Source organism: Astyanax mexicanus, chromosome 4 (assembly GCF_023375975.1).
Source record: "Astyanax mexicanus isolate ESR-SI-001 chromosome 4, AstMex3_surface, whole genome shotgun sequence".
NCBI lineage: Eukaryota > Metazoa > Chordata > Actinopteri > Characiformes > Acestrorhamphidae > Astyanax > Astyanax mexicanus.
The window spans coordinates 9,143,443-9,161,910 of record NC_064411.1 but is presented as its reverse complement, the minus strand read 5'-3'; the positions used below and the strand labels follow the sequence as shown (position 1 = coordinate 9,161,910).

Sequence of the window (18,468 nt, the reverse complement as noted above, 5' to 3'; positions counted from 1 at the left end):
AACTCAGTTCAGAATCTGCTCTGAATCTCAGCCACTCAACAGAGTCTTAAATGTATAAAAGCTTAAAAACACATTTTTATTATAAAAAGTATCAAACATTTAAAAATGTTTAAATGTGTGATATTTTATAGAATAAAATTGCACTAATTTCCTCAAAGCAGCACAACTACAACTATTTTATCACTGCAGAGATAATTATTAAAGCTTTTAAACTGCATTTATAATCCTTTTAAACAAGATCTGTGTGTAACTCCAGCATCAGTCCAGCATATGCTAGGAATGCTAGTACATTTACTGAATAAAAAACATTAGTAGAAAATGGAAATATAGGGGTATGTTTTCTTTCCTATTTTAGTGAAATACTTTGTTCTCCTTTGTAAAATTAAAGAAAAATCCCAGAGAAGTAGTTATACAGTGTTTTAAATGAGAGTTTTAGCTGTTTAGCTCCATTCAGCTCCATGCACTGAGGACACCCTCGCGGGCTCCCTCTAGCGGTGATAGGGTATAATGTGATATAGCGGGGGAGGGGGCGGGGCTCTACATAACCCGGATGAGACTGAGCTTCCGGGGTCTGTAGTTGGAGCGGAGGAAAAGCAGGATCAGCTGAACTACAGAAGGTACGAGAATCTCTCTCACTCTCTCTCTCTCTCTCTCTCTCTCTCTCTCTCTCTCTCTCTCTTTTAAAGGTAAGCGAGCGCTGGATGTTAATCTACACAGATTTCTCTTCTGAAAACTGTTTATTTGGGTGTAAAGCACTTTTGTTTATTTACAGTAAGCTTAGATTTACAGATTTTTCCAGCACTGAGGCAGGAGCATTAGCATGAGCAAAATTAGCTTGTAAAATGACAGTGTTGTTACCAATACCACACCTAACAGCTAAAGTTAATTATAAAGGAAAGGATTAAACATTACAGACAGATTGTTCATATTTAGGCTATATAACAACACATTTAATGTGTTTAAGACATTCAGGCTGCTAAGAGTATTTTATTGTTTGGAAGTGCCAGCTAGTTTAGATTAGCTAACTATCTAGATATCATTGGCCAGGTTAGCTAAAGGTGGCTAGAACATTAACTTACCTACAAAATTAAAAGTTTGTGCTGTTCTTATGTGCTTTACCGCAGAAGCTCCGGTGAGTTCAGATAAGTACCAGATAAAGAATATAAATGTTTCTGTTTTGTAAGGAGCTTAAAATGTTAATACGAGAGTTAAAATGTTATTCATTTTAGCCTTCATTCAGCTAAAGCTGAAGGCTAGCAGGCGGAAGCTAGCAGCGATTAGCATTAGCGATTGGGTTAAATGTGTAAATATATCATGTTATGTGTAAAATATGGCTGTTTGTAAGCTTAGCTTGCAGTAAATTGCCCCAAACTGAAATATACATTTTAGTCTGGGGCTTGTAAAAGTTTTTACTGATACTGTGTTTTTGTTTTAATATTATTTTATGCTGTGCTACACACAGTTTTATCAGTTGTAGACACAGAAGAAATGTCTTGTTTCAGTCGTGATTACAATAAAGTAAATATTTCATGCTAAAAGGGACAAATTGATCATGGTTGTAATTATTTTGTGTGTGCTTTTTACTTTCTGGTGGAAAAGTGTATATGTGTGTGTGTGTGTGTATATATATATATATATATATATATATATATATATATATATATATATATATATATATATATATATACGATAGTGCTGTATACAATTATTACAGTCTGCAACGGTAGGGGGAGCCCACGAGCACAAAATCTCAATCCTACCTAGTGGAGCTTTAAGGGATTTTGATCTGCATGTACAAAAAAACAAAACAAGTTCACGAGTGCGTATCAATGTTAGATAATGTGTTAGAAAATAATGAACTGTTATCAAGAACTGTAAAAACTCAGGTTTTCAAGCATTGATTTGGATAACTGTCTTTGGTTAATATTTGTGGAAACTTTTATAATTTATTTTAATGTAAATGTTTTGTCTGTGTCCTTGTACTTTTAGCTTTTTGTGCTTCAGGTCAGAACATCTCAGTCTGAAATATTGAAAAACTAATAAATTATATATTTTTTTGACCATTATTGAGAAAACTTAACAAAATAACAAGCAAGTTGTACATTGTGTCTCTGGCAACCAGCCTACAAGGTCAATATAGTAGAGTGGTAGTAGTATGGAATAATGTATTATAGTGTAAAGTGAGATACTAATGTAGTAGTAAAACATTGTATTCGGTATGTAGAATTGTTTCTGCTACACAAATTCAGCCTGCTGACAGTTATATATACCTATATATTATAATGTCTATGGAGTTAGAATAAAAGTTCTGAAACCTTTATGGTGTCCCAGTTGTTTGTCCATATAGTGAAACTGATCTAGGTACTTTTGGATAATTGACCTGCTTTTATTTTAATATACAATTAATTCATTTTTGTTTTTTCCAGAAATAAAAATATTCCTGGTTTTCTCCAGAAATTGATCACTACCAACAACCAGGATATTTAATAAAGAGCAGTGTTAAACTGCTGAAAGAGGTGAAGCACAAGCCGTCCAGAAGAATCTCCTGAAAACGCAGAAATTGTTTGCTACATTTCACAGACAGATGGAGCCAAGTCCCAACATGGAGAAACATCAGCACTCTGTCAAGAGTTTCACTAAACAGAGTGATCTCAAAAAACACCAGCGCATTCACACAGGAGAGAAACCGTATTACTGCTCAGACTGTGGTAAGAGTTTTACTAGACAGAGTAATCTCAAAAAACACCAGCGCATTCACACAGGAGAGAAACCGTATTACTGCTCAGACTGTGGAAAGAGTTTTAATCAACAGAGTAATCTCAAACTGCATCAGCGCATTCACACAGGAGAGAAACCGTATTACTGCTCAGATTGTGGGAAGAGTTTTACTAAACAGAGTACTCTCAATAATCACCAGCGCATTCACACAGGAGAGAAACCGTATTACTGCTTAGACTGTGGAAAGAGTTTTACTGAACAGAGTACTCTCAAAATTCACCAGCGCATTCACACAGGAGAGAAACCGTATTACTGCTCAGACTGTGGGAAGAGTTTTAATCAACAGAGTCATCTCAATAATCACCAGCGCATTCACACCGGAGAGAAACCGTATTACTGCTCAGACTGTGGGAAGAGTTTTACTAAACAGAGTCATCTCAATAATCACCAGCGCATTCACACTGGAGAGAAACCGTATTACTGCTCAGACTGTGGGAGGAGTTTTACTCAACAGAGTAAACTCAAAAAACACAAGTGCATTCACACAGGAGAGAAAACTATCCCAAATTTGTTCCACTGCAATAAAAAGCGCAAATCGTAAATCTTTCAGACAGAACACCTTATCCTACACAAATGTTTCACTCTGTCACTTGGGACACGTTCCACCAGAAACAAACATGAACTGAATTTAACAATGGATTTTACAGGTTCAGCAAAATGAATCTGATCCAGCGATGATGTTTATTGAATTTAATGTTATGTTTTCTCGTATGTTTGAATATTCCAGGACATTCTTCGTGAGTTTTTAGGTCAGTTTTTAGGGTAGTTACGGTAGGAGTTCAGTTCTGAAGAAGGGAAGGTTGTTTAAGTTCGAGTGAGGGCACTGCCAGTGCTTGCACCAGATGTTAGGTTAGCATAATTTAGTCTTTAAAATTTAGATGTTGTTAGGAGTACAGTAGGATTCTTAGTCTGCAACTAAGCATTTTGGATCAAACCTTCAGTGCTTATGCCTAAAAGGTTTTGAATGCATTTAATCGCTTTTCTAGTATATACAGATTTAATTATTTCCATTAATTTCCAGTATCTCTGTTTTTCCTCTGTGGAAGCCGTCCTCAGTTCCCCAAGCTTAGCATAGCTTACTTTAATGCTGTCAACTGCCAGGCCACCCATATGAAAGGATAAGGGGAAAACACCACCTGAGGAACTCCAGAGAGAGAGTGCTCACAAAAGTGTGACCCAGAGCCACAGAGAGACGACACTGTGCCGGGTACTGCCGTGTGGAGCATTCAGACCCCACAGAGAGGCCAACAAACTCTTTTCCAGAGGTTAAATAAAACGCTCCAGTCGTAGTTCTCACACTGAAATCAACCCCCTCCAGACTTGTATAGCGCAGTAAAGTTGCTGGCTCATTTATTGCCCCTGCTGTTGTTCTCTCTTTTACAATAGAGGGATATTTGGTTGATGTATTACTCAAGTTTTTTACTCGTTTTCTTATTAGATATTGTATCTTGCTTAAGACTTTTTAATCTCCAAAGTTACTAAGAATATCCAATTAATTTAGTTCATTGATTGTTTTTATCCAGTAACAACTATTATCCTTGCATTGCTTCACATCTATATTTACTAGGGGTGCAGGAAAAAAATCGATTGGAGCTAACATTGAACGATTCAGAATCGATTCTCATTTTCCAAAAAAACGTGTTTTTTGGGTGAAGCTACTGTCGCGCTGAGCTTTTTAACTGTCCCTGCGGAGCTCTTTAACTGTTAAAAAGCTCTGCGCGACAGTAGGTGAACTCCCAGTTAGGCAACAGAGGGGTGTGCATGCTAAAATCCAGTGTATTTAGTATCTTCTCTGCTTGTTACATAATTATAGCCTATCTAACGTTCCACTCTTGACCTTGTGGCTGTTTATAAGTGTTTTCTAGTTTTAACAATGTCTACCTTTTAGAAATGAATACAGGATTAGTCAACCATGCTAGAAATTAATCATTCATTATTGTGGCACTGTCACTATATTGCAAAAATATTTTATACAGTAAGGAACCTAAGTTTATTGTTTGAAATAAATGTTCTATTTGTTTAAATTGTCTTTTCATCTTTTTATCTTCTCACATAATTTAAACAAAATTTATAGGCCATTTGAATTGATAAATCATTCTAGAATCGAAAATCGTTTATGAATCGAACCTTGACCCCAAAAATCGGAATCGAATCAAATCGAAACACTGAGAGATTCATACCCCTAATATTTACTCGTGTGTGTTTCAATAAAATGCTTTTATATTGCAAGATCTGCAATCTCGTGTTTTCTCACTATATGGTTGATAACCTTTCTGTGACCTGGAACCTATCCATCCTGAGCCTGTTTTATGTTATTATTTGGTGAAGGGTGTGATTGGAGGTAACCACACCTGCACACTCTTATTTTTAAATGTTTTATACATTTATATATACAGTTATTATTTTTGTGTTCACTTAATAATTTATTTAAAAACTGCTCTCTTTTGAACTGTCACAATGACGCAGGGCTTTGGAGGTTGTTTGTACTTTTTCAGAAATCAGGAAGGTCAGAGTGTTTTCATCAACAGGGAGAGCTGTGAGGAGAACGTGACCCTGAGTTGCAAAGAAGCTTCACCTCTGTTCTGCTGTTCTGGGACCAGTGCATATGAACTAGGAGACAACAAGCTATCTGAGTGAAGTGCTGGGAACCTCTCCTCAGATAGCCAGCGCTTGCCTGTTCTACACACCGTAAAGTCGCACACAGGCCAGAAGATCTTTCCATCCACTCTTTTCCTCTGATTCATCTTCTCACAGACTTTAAGGCACATAAGGATTGTTTGGAACACAAGGACTGTCTGCTGTGTTCATGAAGGACACACAGCTGAACAACATCATGATAAGAACTTGTTGCTCAGACAGGCTGGAGCTGATCACATCATTGGAACTGGACAACAAGCTGTTAACTGGACTGGATAAATGTATAACTGCTTGGATTAAGTCTGGAGGGCTCGCTCTCTTTCTCTCTCTCTGGGTTTTGAATGTGTTGATCTATCACGATTTTATTATAACTAAAATATTCCACACTGAAATAATGTAGTTCACATTAGCTAACCTAGCTAGCTAAAACATTCCACACTGAAATAGAGTAGTTAACATTAGCTAACCTAGCTAGCTAAAACATTCCACACTGAAATAAAGTAGTTAACATTAGCTTACCTAGCTAGCTGAAACATTCGACACTGATATATAGTTAATATTAGCTAAACTAGCTAGCTAGATCGTTCCACTTTCAAATAAATTAAACATTAGCCAACCAAGCTAACTAAATCATTCCACACTGAAATAAAATAGTTAACATTAGCTAACCTAGCTAGCTAAACAATTCCACACTGAAATAAAGTATTTAACATTAGTTAACCTAGCTATCTAAATCTTTACAGTTTGAAATTAAGTAAACATTAGCTAACCTAGCTAGCTAAATTTTCCACTTTTAAATAAATTAGACATTTAGCTAACCTAGCTAGCTAAAACATTCCACACTGAAATAAAATATTTTCTAAGAACATCTCAGTAAGACAGGTTATTGTTAGTTGTTAAGGTTGTCTGTCAGTTTAAAGTATAGTTTGCTAGCAACCATTTTCTGATTAGTATCTGCAGGTCCCCATTAATAATTAATTAAATTAATAAGTAATACCAACAAATTACACTTCTTACTAGTTGTTTCTAAGTTGATTTCTGCTCGCATTGCAGTCCTTATTAATTACTTTAATACTTAATTGTTTTAAGACATATTAAAAACAAGTTCATAAATTTTTACACCCAGTTACAATGACTAGTATGAAGTCCTTTTTCATGAAGCAATGTTTACCCAGCTATTAAAACACTCACTGATGTTATTTGCTCCTGCACAGTCACAAAGCCTTTTGCAGATCTGATCTGAGAAGCTTTGTCTCAATGCTTGATGGACAGACTATGTTTGCTGCCTTTTCCACATTTTTTTGTCTTACATGCATGTTGCATGTCCTGTAAATGTCAGTGTTGGCATTTATGTATGCTTTCTCATTTTTAATCTATATGATTTTTAAACATATAGGTCTGATCCAGGGTCACTTTTCCCTCATTTCCCTCTGTCAGGTATAAAGTAAACACTGACGACTGATCCCTCAGTGCACAGAGGTGATTAGTTGTGGGATCAGCTGACACCATCTCTTCGAAAGTGAAGGATACTGCAGTTGTTTGGGTCACTTTCGCAACACATTTTAGGTGAGTGTAACATCCTCTCTGGTAGGGCGAGGCTCTTCCAAAGTTTTGTTCCATCTAAAAAAAAACATGAATGCATAGCCACAATCATAATCTCTTCATTATAATTCAGGTATAAAACAGATCTATAAACTCATTTTGACTAGTCTTGTTAGCAGGATCATTAATGTTGTTTTTAATAGTAATATGTTTCCATTGATTTACATGAAATCTCACTTACATAATTCTCATTTTTACTACTGAAAATTCAATCACTTAAATTAGCATTTGTATTATTTAGAAATCCCTTACAGATGTGTGGAGTTTTACTAGTAAAAAGTTATTATAGACAAGGAAAGTTAAATGTAAATCAGATAAATCCATGTTGATATGAATAAACATTTGTACAGTCATAATTCATAATTAATATGGGTGTAGGTGGATTGGATTTATTTGCACTGATACAAATGTTTAACAAATATTAATATTAAATAATATTAAATAACTGTAACTGGAGTTTCTTCATAACACTCTTTATACTGAAAAAGGCAGCAGGGCACAACATTTACTGATACAGAGAGCACATCCAAAATTATTAGTGGGCACTTAATCACTTTTTTCCCCACAAGAAAGGCAACAAACAATTCCAAATTGTCCCGACAAATAATTGTCCAGCGATTTACACTATTTATTCTATAGTCAAACTTTCGTTCAAAGAGTAGTGTAGTGTAATTCACAGTGCAATAAATGTAAAACATGGTGCAAGATAACTACAAGATACATTAAAACATTAAAAGCATTACATTTAAATGCAAATATGAGAACATTAAAAAGATTTGCTTTCAATGTGTATTATATGTATTTTATAATAATAATTAGAAAATATGGGACTGTGTTTAATGAAATGATGTAATACAAATTTAAATAACGAATACTAAACTCTGATAATGAAATTGATAGACCATTCATTTAATGCTATCCAAAATATCTATATATTTAAACGAAACACTGATTTATTTTTAGTGGCATTCTTTGGTGAACTGGGCATGAAGGAGCTTGCTCAGAGATCTTTCTCTTGTTCACAGTGGATGGCTCTGACCCTGCTGCACTTTAGTTGCATGGTTCTAATGAGGCCTCTTCATCTGCAAGATGCAGTAATGAGACCGGTTACATTTTGAATTTTTTGTTATTTTTAGTAAATATCGTTTAGTTTGAATGTTTTAAACATTCCAATTTAATGTGACACATTGTATTCACTGAACTTTTAATATAATATAAAATATGAATATAAAACAATACCACATTCCTTGTGTGTGCATGTTTCATTTTGATTCTTGCATGTTTTCTGCACTTATGTAGTTATTCTTTAATCTTGGATCAAGGAACAAGTTAATGTTTAGAAGGAGTTGAATTGTGGTATGTGCAATATATTTATACAATTTCTGAAAAAAACATTTTTTGTGTAACACATTGTAGCAAGCAAGCAAACAATACTGAAAACAATAAAATCACTTATAAATAATTGGACGAGCTGACTTGTACTTACTGACTGCACGATGCAACCTGAGGCCATATATTTTATCAAGCTTTCAGATGGTTTTTACTTGACTATTGAGCTCTAGAAATGTCACACATCTTCTTGTGATACTTTTCAATTGATAATGGAGGTTTGTGTAGTTGCATTGTGGTAATGTGTTTGGGTGATATTCTACAACGTACCTTATATTTTCCTTGGGGTTTCATGTGTTGGGGATGAATGCAGCCATCTTGAATCACTTCTGATGGGTTTAAAACTGCTCTATTATCCTAACTTTCATTTCACTCTTTAGCCAAATGTTTTTGGACACTGTTCTATTAGCCGAAATTATTGGCATTCTACTATATAGCCAAATGTTTTTTGATGCCAACATTTAGCCAAATGTTTTTGGGCGTAGCTTTATAATCTTATAAATATGCATTCCATTTTTTTGTCAAATGTTTCCACACCACTTAGACCAATTTCCAAACGTAAAAACTATTACTATCGAGGGTAGTTTGAATTTTCTAACAGTGTTAACTTGCATGGTACATTTTGAATATGTATGGTGACCAGCACAAAGTGAAGCATTGATTATTTAATACCAGGACCCAAGGAGACGAGCACGGATTAGTAAACACAGGTTTATTTACAGAACTAGGCAAACAGAGGTAGTCAGGGACAGGCAATATACTAGATATATGTTCTGCATATACTAGAAAAGAGATTAAATGCATTCAAAACCTTCTAAGCAAAAGCTCTGAAGGTTTGGTACTAAACGATTAGTTGCAAGCTAAGAATCTTACTCTACTCCTAACAACTACGACATCTAAATTTTCAAGACTAATTTATGCTAACCTAACATCTGGTGCTAACACTGGCAGTGTCCTCTCTCGAATAGCCTTCCCTTCTTCAGAACTAAACCCATAACGTAACTACCCTAAAAACTGAGCTCTGTCTCAGAATGTCCTGGAATAGGATTGGGCGCTATGATGGTATTTTGGTATACCACGGTATTCAAATATGGTGACGGTATTGTAAAATAGTGAAGGTATATTAACCATGTGACGTGCCAAACCTGAACTTTGAAAAACAGGACGTTTAAGACATTCAGCGCACCCACAATGAAAGAGCAGTGGGAGGGGTAAGCAGTTGAAGCTCACTGATTGGTTATGGGTTAGGGATTCTCACTGAGGAGATCATACAGCAAAAACTCAATAAACTCTACAGGTTTCACTAATTTTCACTGAAATTATCGCCACAAATAGCCACATTTGTGCTGCAGTGGCAATAAAACCCCCAACAACCAACTAACCACCGAAATGATAAGATTAGCCCACCCACCCCCCCGGTAATATCGTATACCGCCATATGATCTGACGACAATATGGCGGAATGAAAAATTTCAATACCGCCCAACCTTATCCTGGAATATCGAACATACGAAAAACATAACATGGAATTCAATGCACATCATCCCTGGATAAGGATCATTTTGCTGAACCTGTAAATTCCATTGTTAAATTCAGTTCATGTTTGTTTCTGGTGGAACGTGTCCCAAGTGAGAGAGTAAAACATTTGTGTAGGATAAGGTTTTCTGTCTGAAAGATTTACGATTTGCACTTTTAATTGTCTTGGAACAGATTTGAGGTAGTTTTCTCTCCTTTGTGAATGCGCTGGTGTTTTTTGAGATTACTCTGTTGAGTAAAATTCTTCCCACAGTCTGAGCAGCAATACGGTTTCTCTCCTGTGTGAATGCGCTGGTGATTTTTGAGATCACTCTGTTGAGTAAAACTCTTCCCACAGTCTGAGCAGCAATACGGTTTCTCTCCTGTGTGAATGCGCTGGTGTTTTTGGAAAGTACTCTGTAGATTAAAACTCTTCCCACAGTCTGAGCAGTAATACGGTTTCTCTCCTGTGTGAATGCGCTGGTGGATTTTGAGAGTACTCTGTTCAGCAAAACTCTTCCCACAATCTGAGCAGTGATACGGTTTCTCTCCTGTGTGAATGCGCTGGTGTATTTTGAGATGAATCTGTTGAGTAAAACTCTTCCCACAGTCTGAGCAGTAATATGGTTTCTCTCCTGTGTGAATGCGCTGGTGATTTTTGAGATGAATCTTTTGAGTAAAACTCTTCCCACAGTCTGAGCAGTAATACGGTTTCTCTCCTGTGTGAATGCGCTGGTGATTTTTGAGATTAATCTGTTGAGTAAAACTCTTCCCACAGTCTGAGCAGTAATATGGTTTCTCTCCTGTGTGAATGCGCTGGTGTTTTTGGAGATTACTCTGTTGAGTAAAACTCTTTCCACAGTCTGAGCAGTGATGTGGTTTCTCTCCTGTGTGAATGCGCTGGTGTTTTTTTAGATCACTCTGTTTAGTAAAACTCTTGGCAGAGTACTGATGTTTCTCCATGTCGGGACTTGGCTTTATTTGTCTGTTAAATGTATCAAACAATTTCTGCGTGTTCTGGAGGCTCTTCAGGACGGCTTGTGCTTCAACTCTTTCAGCAGTTTAAATATTCTCTTAGGAGAATATTTTTCATTTCTGGAAAACACAAAGACAATATTAAGATAAAAGCAGAGTGATGTTACCCTTGAATCTGAAGCTTTGAGACGTGTGCCAGAAAAACGACACACATTGGTTCGAATCACTGTGCCGATGCTTGTTTCGTTCTACATTGATCATGTGACCAAAGATGTCCGAAGCTTTTTCCTTTACAACAATTTATAAAAGATTCCTGATTTTTTTTCACAACTTCTAATAGCAGTTCATTATTTTCCACCACATTAGCTTCAGATTAACAGTGATATGCAATGGATGGACGTCGGACAGTGCAGCATCTACTCAGTCTGGAATGTCCACATTCTCACTTAAGAAGAAGTGCAGAAAAGTTTGTATCCAAATTAAAAGAATAAAATATTTCCTGGCTTGGTGAAGGTATTGGCAGCTGTGTTGTCTTTAGCTTCCAATTAAAAACCTTGGTAACATTGGCTAGCTAGATAACGTAATATACTTGGGTTAAAAAAAGCACTGGGAACATTGGCTAGCTAGAGAATATTAGATACTTGGGTTAAAAGGCACTGGTAACATTAGCTAGCTAGAGAATATTAGATACTTGGGTTAAAAAAGCGCTGACAACTTTAGCTAGCTAGGAAATGTTAACTACCGGTTAAAAATGCTGGTAGCTAGCTGACTAACATAAGTACTTTGGTCTCTTATTCTTGGTCTCAGTTCTGCCAATTAAACAGTTCTCTTTTTCTCTCTGCCAGTCGTGTTAAGGAAACACGTCAGCTCCAAGTACAGATGAACACTTAAACATTATTCCCACAAAAAAAAAAAAAAATCACATCATAAAACATTTTACTAGTGCTAACTCTTTCGTAAATCTGTGGATAAAAAAAATGTGTGGAACATGCACAGCATATTTCTTATGTATCACGAACAACAGAAAAATATCAAATAACAAGAGCAGTTTTGTTAAAAGAATACAGCTACTTACATTAATTTTGAAGTAGTGCTGGACGATATGGCCAAAATTTATATCACGATATATTCCTTAAATTTCGGTCGATACGATATAATTTCGATATCGATATAAATACTTAAATAGGCCTCAGAAAACTGCTAAGAAGCCCTGCAATCCCTGCAGCACTATGAATTTAAATTATTATGTAACTGTGTATTTGCACTTGTATGTATGGCTGGCATCAGATACCCTCATTATATGCACATCTATCTATCTATCTATCTATCTATCTATCGGAAATCTGTACCTACTACTGTCTGAAAATTTAATTTAAGCCTTTGAAACCTCCTTTCACAAAAAACTTTAATACTTTAGAAATAAAAGTAGTCAAAATAAATCAATGCTCAATATTATTTGCCTATAGCAAAATAATAACATGACATCCCTGTCAAACATAAGCCTATATAACTATTACCAATAAAAATAACTTTAAATTACAACAGAGGCAGAGCTTCTTATTCTTTGTGAACAAATTTAACAGATTAAAACAAGTGTTTCAACTAGGATATAGAATACAAGAAGCCTTTATAAATAAAGCGACAAGATTTTCCCGTCAAATAAACAAACCTACAGGCTTTATCAACTATGAATAACAACATAAGCTATAAAAGTGCTTCAGTCAGTATAAGAAAAATATTGTATGTAGTGGAGTTGAACAGATTAGATGTATTAACATTACCGCTGCTGGTCGGCTGCACTCTCCGGCACAATTTGCAGCAAAGCGGCAAGGGAGCGGACCCACGGCCGGCCTCGAAGACCCGCGGCCGAGCGAGCGGACCCACGGCCGGACTCAAGGACCCGCGGCCGAGCGAACCGAATCTACCTCAGCCTTGGATCCGCTCGTCCCTGCTCCGTTTGGCTCCAGCGCGAGACATTTTTGCTGCGTAGCGAAGCGGACCCGAGCCTAGCCATTTGAACCTAGCCTAGCCTATTTGGCTAAGTGCCTGTGTGGTTACGTCATAACGCACTGACATAGCCCAGCTACAGGGGCTGAATGTGTTGAGCTCTGCGGCGAGCTGATGCCAGTAAAAAACGCATGTCCGTGATTCTGTAAATAATACATATCGATATACCACAAAACTGATATCACCGTTATTGAAACATTTCTTATCACGATAAATACCGATATCGAATTATTGTCCAGGCCTATTTTGAAGGTAAGTTTAGGTTTTAGCCACCTTTAGCTAACCTAGCCAATGCTATCTAGATAGATACCTAAGCAAGCAGGCAATTCCAATAAAATACTATTAGCAGCCTGAATGTCTTAAACACATTAAATTTTTGATGAATTGTTGTTATATAGCCTAAATGGTAGGATAATGTACAAGCTGTCTGTAATGGTTAATCCTTTTATTTATAATTAACTTTAGCTGTTAGCTGGTATTGACAGTGACGTCGGTAACACGTTACTTAGTACCCTTTTTTTCAGTAAAGAGTAATTTAATGCGTTACTATTTCCAACCCAGTAATCAGATTAAAGTTATTTATCCAAGTCACTGTGCGTTACCGTGCGTCCACACCGAACGTGATGCGAGCGACAAAGGAGCCGGAAGTCATTCATTTTCAATGAGAGCGAGCGACACTGGGCGATGGGCAGATTTAGTTAGGGAATTATTTATTAAATTAAGAGAAATACTGTTCATTAAATCAAGAGGATCATTTACTATATTTAAGTAAACATATTAATTACATCCAAGGATTTATTTATTACATTAAGTTAACAATATTTTAAATTATTTTAAATACATAAAATATATATAAATCAAGAGAATGATTTACTACATTAAGGGAAAAAAATATTATATTTTAGTAAACCCATTTATTGTAATATGAAATGATTGTGTTAAATAATTGTACTTAAAGGACCACTATGTAACTCATTTTTAGAGTGGTAAATGATAAAATGATCAGGATGTATCATAAAATATTAAGGGAACATGTTGAGTGAAAGCAATGGCAGCTCTTGTCAGTACGACTTCAGCAGTACGTTCCTATTTTAAATGTGCAGTCCCTCCCAGGTTTTGTGTTTGTTTTTCCTCTGACTCCTCCTGCTGCTGGTTCCCCAACACTAACTCCGCCCACTGAGGTTGCCAGCATGTAAACCTACACTACAGCGATCGGCGCTGCAGCAATAGAGCTAGCACAGCTGGTTCAGTTAAACCTCAGCTGGTACACAGTTTAAAAAGCCTCAGCATGTCTCAAAAAAGCTCAGTGCAGGAAAAAAGCAAAGCAGGAATATAACAAGAGTGAATACTGGCAGTGAGTTTGAACGGTGGAGACTTCGAGCTCAAAAAACACAAGACCGACCCAGAGCTGCTACTTTTCTCCTGAACAGGTAAGCTAACTGGCTATCTAATTCAGTCAGGTACTTAAGCGGAGCCGCGATCCGGCACACCAGCCTCGGTCCGGCATACCGCGGAGCGAGCGCGGTCCGACACATTGCGGCGCTTTGCTCTCCCTCATGTAACATATAGTCAATATAACTCTAGATATGGTTTTAGATAAGAGTTTAGAATTGCTGTATTTCTCTCCTCCCTCTTGTACTCTCCCATTAGTCCGAACGTTGTGTAGATTCAGCCTGCTGAATTTGGCAACCCAAATAAGTTTCGTGGCTGGGGAGGGGTGGGCGGGGCAGACTACTCTCTATGGTGTTTTGAAATTGGACTGCTGTAGCCAATTCACACACTCGCTCTCAGGTCCTACATAATGAACCTTTAATAGTAGTTATAAAAGATATAAAGATTTATTGTTGGTGAAACGTCTGTAGGACTGTTTAGGTTTAGGAATTGTGTAGATAGGCTGAACCCTTGTTTCTGTATTTGGAAAACGCCCACCAGCGACAGCTCGTTCTGAGTGAGACACGCCCCCAAGCGACTTATCGCCTGTTGGACAGGAGACACAAAGCGATTTTAACGTACAGTTACTCTCTATCTCTCTCTCTCTCTCTCTCTCTCTCTCTCTCTCCACTTCACTCTCACACACACACACTGCGCTCCCTTCCTCATCCCCCCTCCGCTCTCCCCCAATCACACGCGTCTCGGACACACACACACATACCACGCAGCGACACAAACGAATCCATGGAGGCAGGCGAGAGAAGCGTGTTTTGTAGCAGAGGTTTGAGAAGCTTCTGTTAATGAGGTTCAACCACTGGTTTACTCACCCCACTCCACTGTTTCACTCTTAACATGTAATTACGAAATAAAAACAAAATAACAAAAGTACACATGATATCAGCCTGGACCATACACACGGTTTTGTTTTGTAAAACTACTCCTCGCTGCCCTGCTGAGAACAACAGGTTCAATGTTCAGATTTACAGTGTTAAATATGTCAGGTCAAGAAACACTTTATTTATTTGATATTTTTTATAAAAACAAGTATTTATGTTTAGTGAAACCAAGAAAGAAGATATTTGCATTTTCCAATAAAGGGAGTTTTGGCAAAACTGGTTATAATGTTTATGTTAAGGCGGCTGGAGGTGGTGTCTGCAGCTGCTGAAAGTAACTAATAAAGTAAATTGGTTAATCAGTAATCGAATGACTTTTTCAAAGTAACTATACCATCACTGGGTATTGGTAACAACACTGGGTCATTTTACAAGCTAATTTTGCTAATGCTAGTGCTTACTAAATCTAGGCTTACTGTAAATAAACAGAAACGCTTTCAACACCGAAATAAACACTTAGATACTTCACCCCCACCCCCTCCAAAGCCGCCCCCTGAGAGAGAGAGAGAGAGAGAGAGAGAGAGGAAGAGAAAGAGAGAGAGAAAAAATTCTCCATACCTTCTGTAGTTCAGCTGATCCTGCTCTTACTCCGGCGCTCCAGCTACAGACCCGGGAAGCTCAGCCTCATCCGGGTTATGTAGAGCCCCGCCCCCTCCCCCGCTATATCACATTATACCCCATCACCGCTAGAGGGAGCCCGCGAGGGAGTCCTCAATGCATGGAGCTGAATGGAGCTAAACAGCTAAAACTCTCATTTAAAACACTGTATAACTACTTCTCTGGGGTTTTCCTTTAATTTTACAAAGTAGAACAAAGTATTTCACTAAAATAGGATGAAAACGTACCTCTATCTTTCCATTTTCTACAACTAATGTTTTTTATTCAGTAGATTCACTAGCATTACTGCTACTGATGCTGGAGTTACACACAGAACATTGTTTAATAGGATTAAAACTGCAGTTTATAATCTTTAATAATTTAATAATCTCTGCAGTGATGAAATGGTTGTAGTTGTTCTGTTTTAAGGAAATAAGTATTTTTTTTATTCTATAAAGTGAAGAGTAACCGTTTATTATACCTTGACAAATATCTTTCAATTATGATTACTTAACTTTAGCATCTATAATTACATAATTATTGTGTGAAACCTTGTATTTTATACGCATTTATATAGAAGATTAACCAATACTCACATTGTATTTTATACAAATTTATATAGAAGATTAACCAATACTCACAATATATATTCTTTACACATATAGTTAAACTTTGCTTGATCAGGCATGTGACTAACACAGACTCTATTATATGACAAACTAACCCACATGATACATAAGGCATTTACTAACACATAGGATCTATTGTATGGCGGACTAACCACGTGTATTAACATATTAGCATATAACATGAAATCTATTGTGTGACTGGTGTAGCTCACGCTTAAGGCATCTCGGTCGCTGCATGATCCTAACTAATGGCCATCAATCATCGGCTGGTACACTCTGTATGAACTCGACTGGTACACTCTGTATGAATTAAATTGCTACAGAGGAGGCTCTTGGACAAAGCGGCCTTCCCTGTGTGTGGGTGCCTCCCTAAACCTGCAGCTCTTCAAAGCAGGGGGTGACGCACACACACAGATAATGCCACAATGTTCAGTTCTGGAAGAACACAGTCAAGGCCAAGCACTAGTGGTCCGGTCAGACACGTGAAATGGATTACTAACACGTGAAATTATGCGTACTAACATGAGATGATTTTAGCAATGCCTCATCAACAGGTTTCACGTCATTTGGGGTATAAACATGGAGTCAGATCAGAGGGGGGTCAGAACTTTTACTATTTGATGGCTGCTAACTGTCTTGTGTGTATGGTTCTCCTGAGCTCAGTAATAAATACTTGGTTTGCTTTCAACTCCACTCCACCTGTCTACGACTCTCTCTATCAAACGAACACGTAGGGGAGTTGTACCCCGGATGACGGGTGGGTGTGGACCCATCTTTCATTTTCTTTTTTACAACAAAAGTATCTAACAATTATAAATTATTATTTTGCTAAAAAATAATAATTTATAAATGTTTAATACTTTTTAGAATAAAAATGTATACTGTTGTTTATACATTCCAGACTCTGTTGAGTGACTGAGATTCAGAGCAGATTCTGAAGTGAGTTTTTTCTCTATAGAGATTCTCTGATTGCTGCTTGCTCCTGTACAACTCCAACAAATAGCACTTACTAATTACTATGGAAAGATCAGTGTCATCGTTAGAGCCCCAGTTGTGACATTGATTCCAGTAGACACTTTTTAAAAAATCTAAATTTCATTTAAAATATTATGGTTACATTTTCTTTGCATTCACCTTCTTGATGTTCTGCAGGTTCTTGAAAAGGAGATCGTACTGCAGCAAATCTTGTTTGTTGCTCACCTTGTCTAAAGTCTTAATATTTATGTATTCTGAAAGCTTTCCATAAATTGAAGTCATTCACACCTACTCCCTGTAAAATCACTCTCTGACATCACAATGGACCATCCTGAATTCTGTAGAGAAGGGTAATTTTGAAACTTCATATGCAAATATCAGTTTTAAATGAATTAATTGAGTTTGTTTGTTGATAGAATGGTAAAAACAAGTTTACCATCAACAGTGAGGACCAAGTCCATCTGGTACAACATTTATTACACAGTGTTAAAAAGGTTTTATCAATTTGGTGTACATTTTTGAACAGTGTTAACTTGCATGGTAAATTTTGTCAGTATAAAAATTGTTTGAATATCTATGGTGACCATCACAAAGTGAAGCACTGATTATTTAATACAAGGAGTAAGTGCTTCTCTTTGGGGTAGTTAAAATGGTACTATTGTTCAATTAAGTGAAAGCTCGCCTTATTCGGTTCATTTTCAGTAATTAAAGTTTATTATTCAGTTTTAAATAAAATATGAACTACATGAATTCATTATATTATATACCAATAGTACTATGATATTAAGAATTATTTGTTAACATAGGGTTTCTTGGTGTAAAGCACTCTTACATATTGAAAGAATCCTGAAGATTTCTTAGTTCTAATGGCTCTAAAGTTCTAAAGTCTAAAGTCTTCCTTTTTCTCAGACACATTCTCCTCTATGTCTCTGTCACGGTGAAAGAGATGTGAGAAATCCTCACTGAGAGAAAACCTTTTCTTAGACGGCATTTTCAGTAGAGAGAGAGAGAGCAGAAAGAGAGAGAGAGAGAACACACAG

At 36.8% G+C, this 18,468-nt stretch overlaps 5 protein-coding genes across 8 annotated transcripts in view; 2 read left to right on the top strand and 3 right to left on the bottom strand.

The window, feature by feature from the left end:
* LOC111197627 (gastrula zinc finger protein XlCGF49.1-like) overlaps positions 1-5,007 on the top strand; it is a 117,586-nt gene extending 112,579 nt beyond the window's left edge. Inside the window, exon 2 of the mRNA XM_049478283.1 lies at positions 2,427-5,007. Within this exon, the coding sequence (XP_049334240.1) occupies positions 2,585-3,319 (735 nt within the window). The 5' untranslated portion in view covers positions 2,427-2,584 and the 3' untranslated portion in view covers positions 3,320-5,007. The remainder of the gene's footprint in view (positions 1-2,426) is intronic.
* Positions 1-15,840, bottom strand: part of LOC125801313 (zinc finger protein 239-like) — a 140,032-nt gene extending 124,192 nt beyond the window's left edge. The window contains exon 1 of the mRNA XM_049477832.1: positions 15,786-15,840. The gene's annotated coding sequence lies outside the window, so the exon portion shown is untranslated. The remainder of the gene's footprint in view (positions 1-15,785) is intronic.
* The window catches only part of LOC111196357 (zinc finger protein 271-like), a 460,288-nt gene that overhangs the window by 97,996 nt on the left and 343,824 nt on the right, over positions 1-18,468 (bottom strand). The gene's annotated exons all lie outside the window — the stretch shown is intronic.
* LOC125801534 (zinc finger protein 239-like) overlaps positions 1-18,468 on the top strand; it is a 250,332-nt gene that overhangs the window by 225,364 nt on the left and 6,500 nt on the right. The gene's annotated exons all lie outside the window — the stretch shown is intronic.
* Positions 9,099-18,468, bottom strand: part of LOC125801469 (zinc finger protein 239-like) — a 148,429-nt gene continuing 139,059 nt past the window's right edge. For 2 of the 3 annotated variants that reach the window (XM_049478244.1, XM_049478243.1), the window contains exon 2: positions 9,099-11,016. In XM_049478244.1, the coding sequence (XP_049334201.1) occupies positions 10,099-10,884 (786 nt within the window). In that variant the 5' untranslated portion in view covers positions 10,885-11,016 and the 3' untranslated portion in view covers positions 9,099-10,098. The remainder of the gene's footprint in view (positions 11,017-18,468) is intronic. The other variant, XM_049478245.1, reaches the window with a different exon arrangement.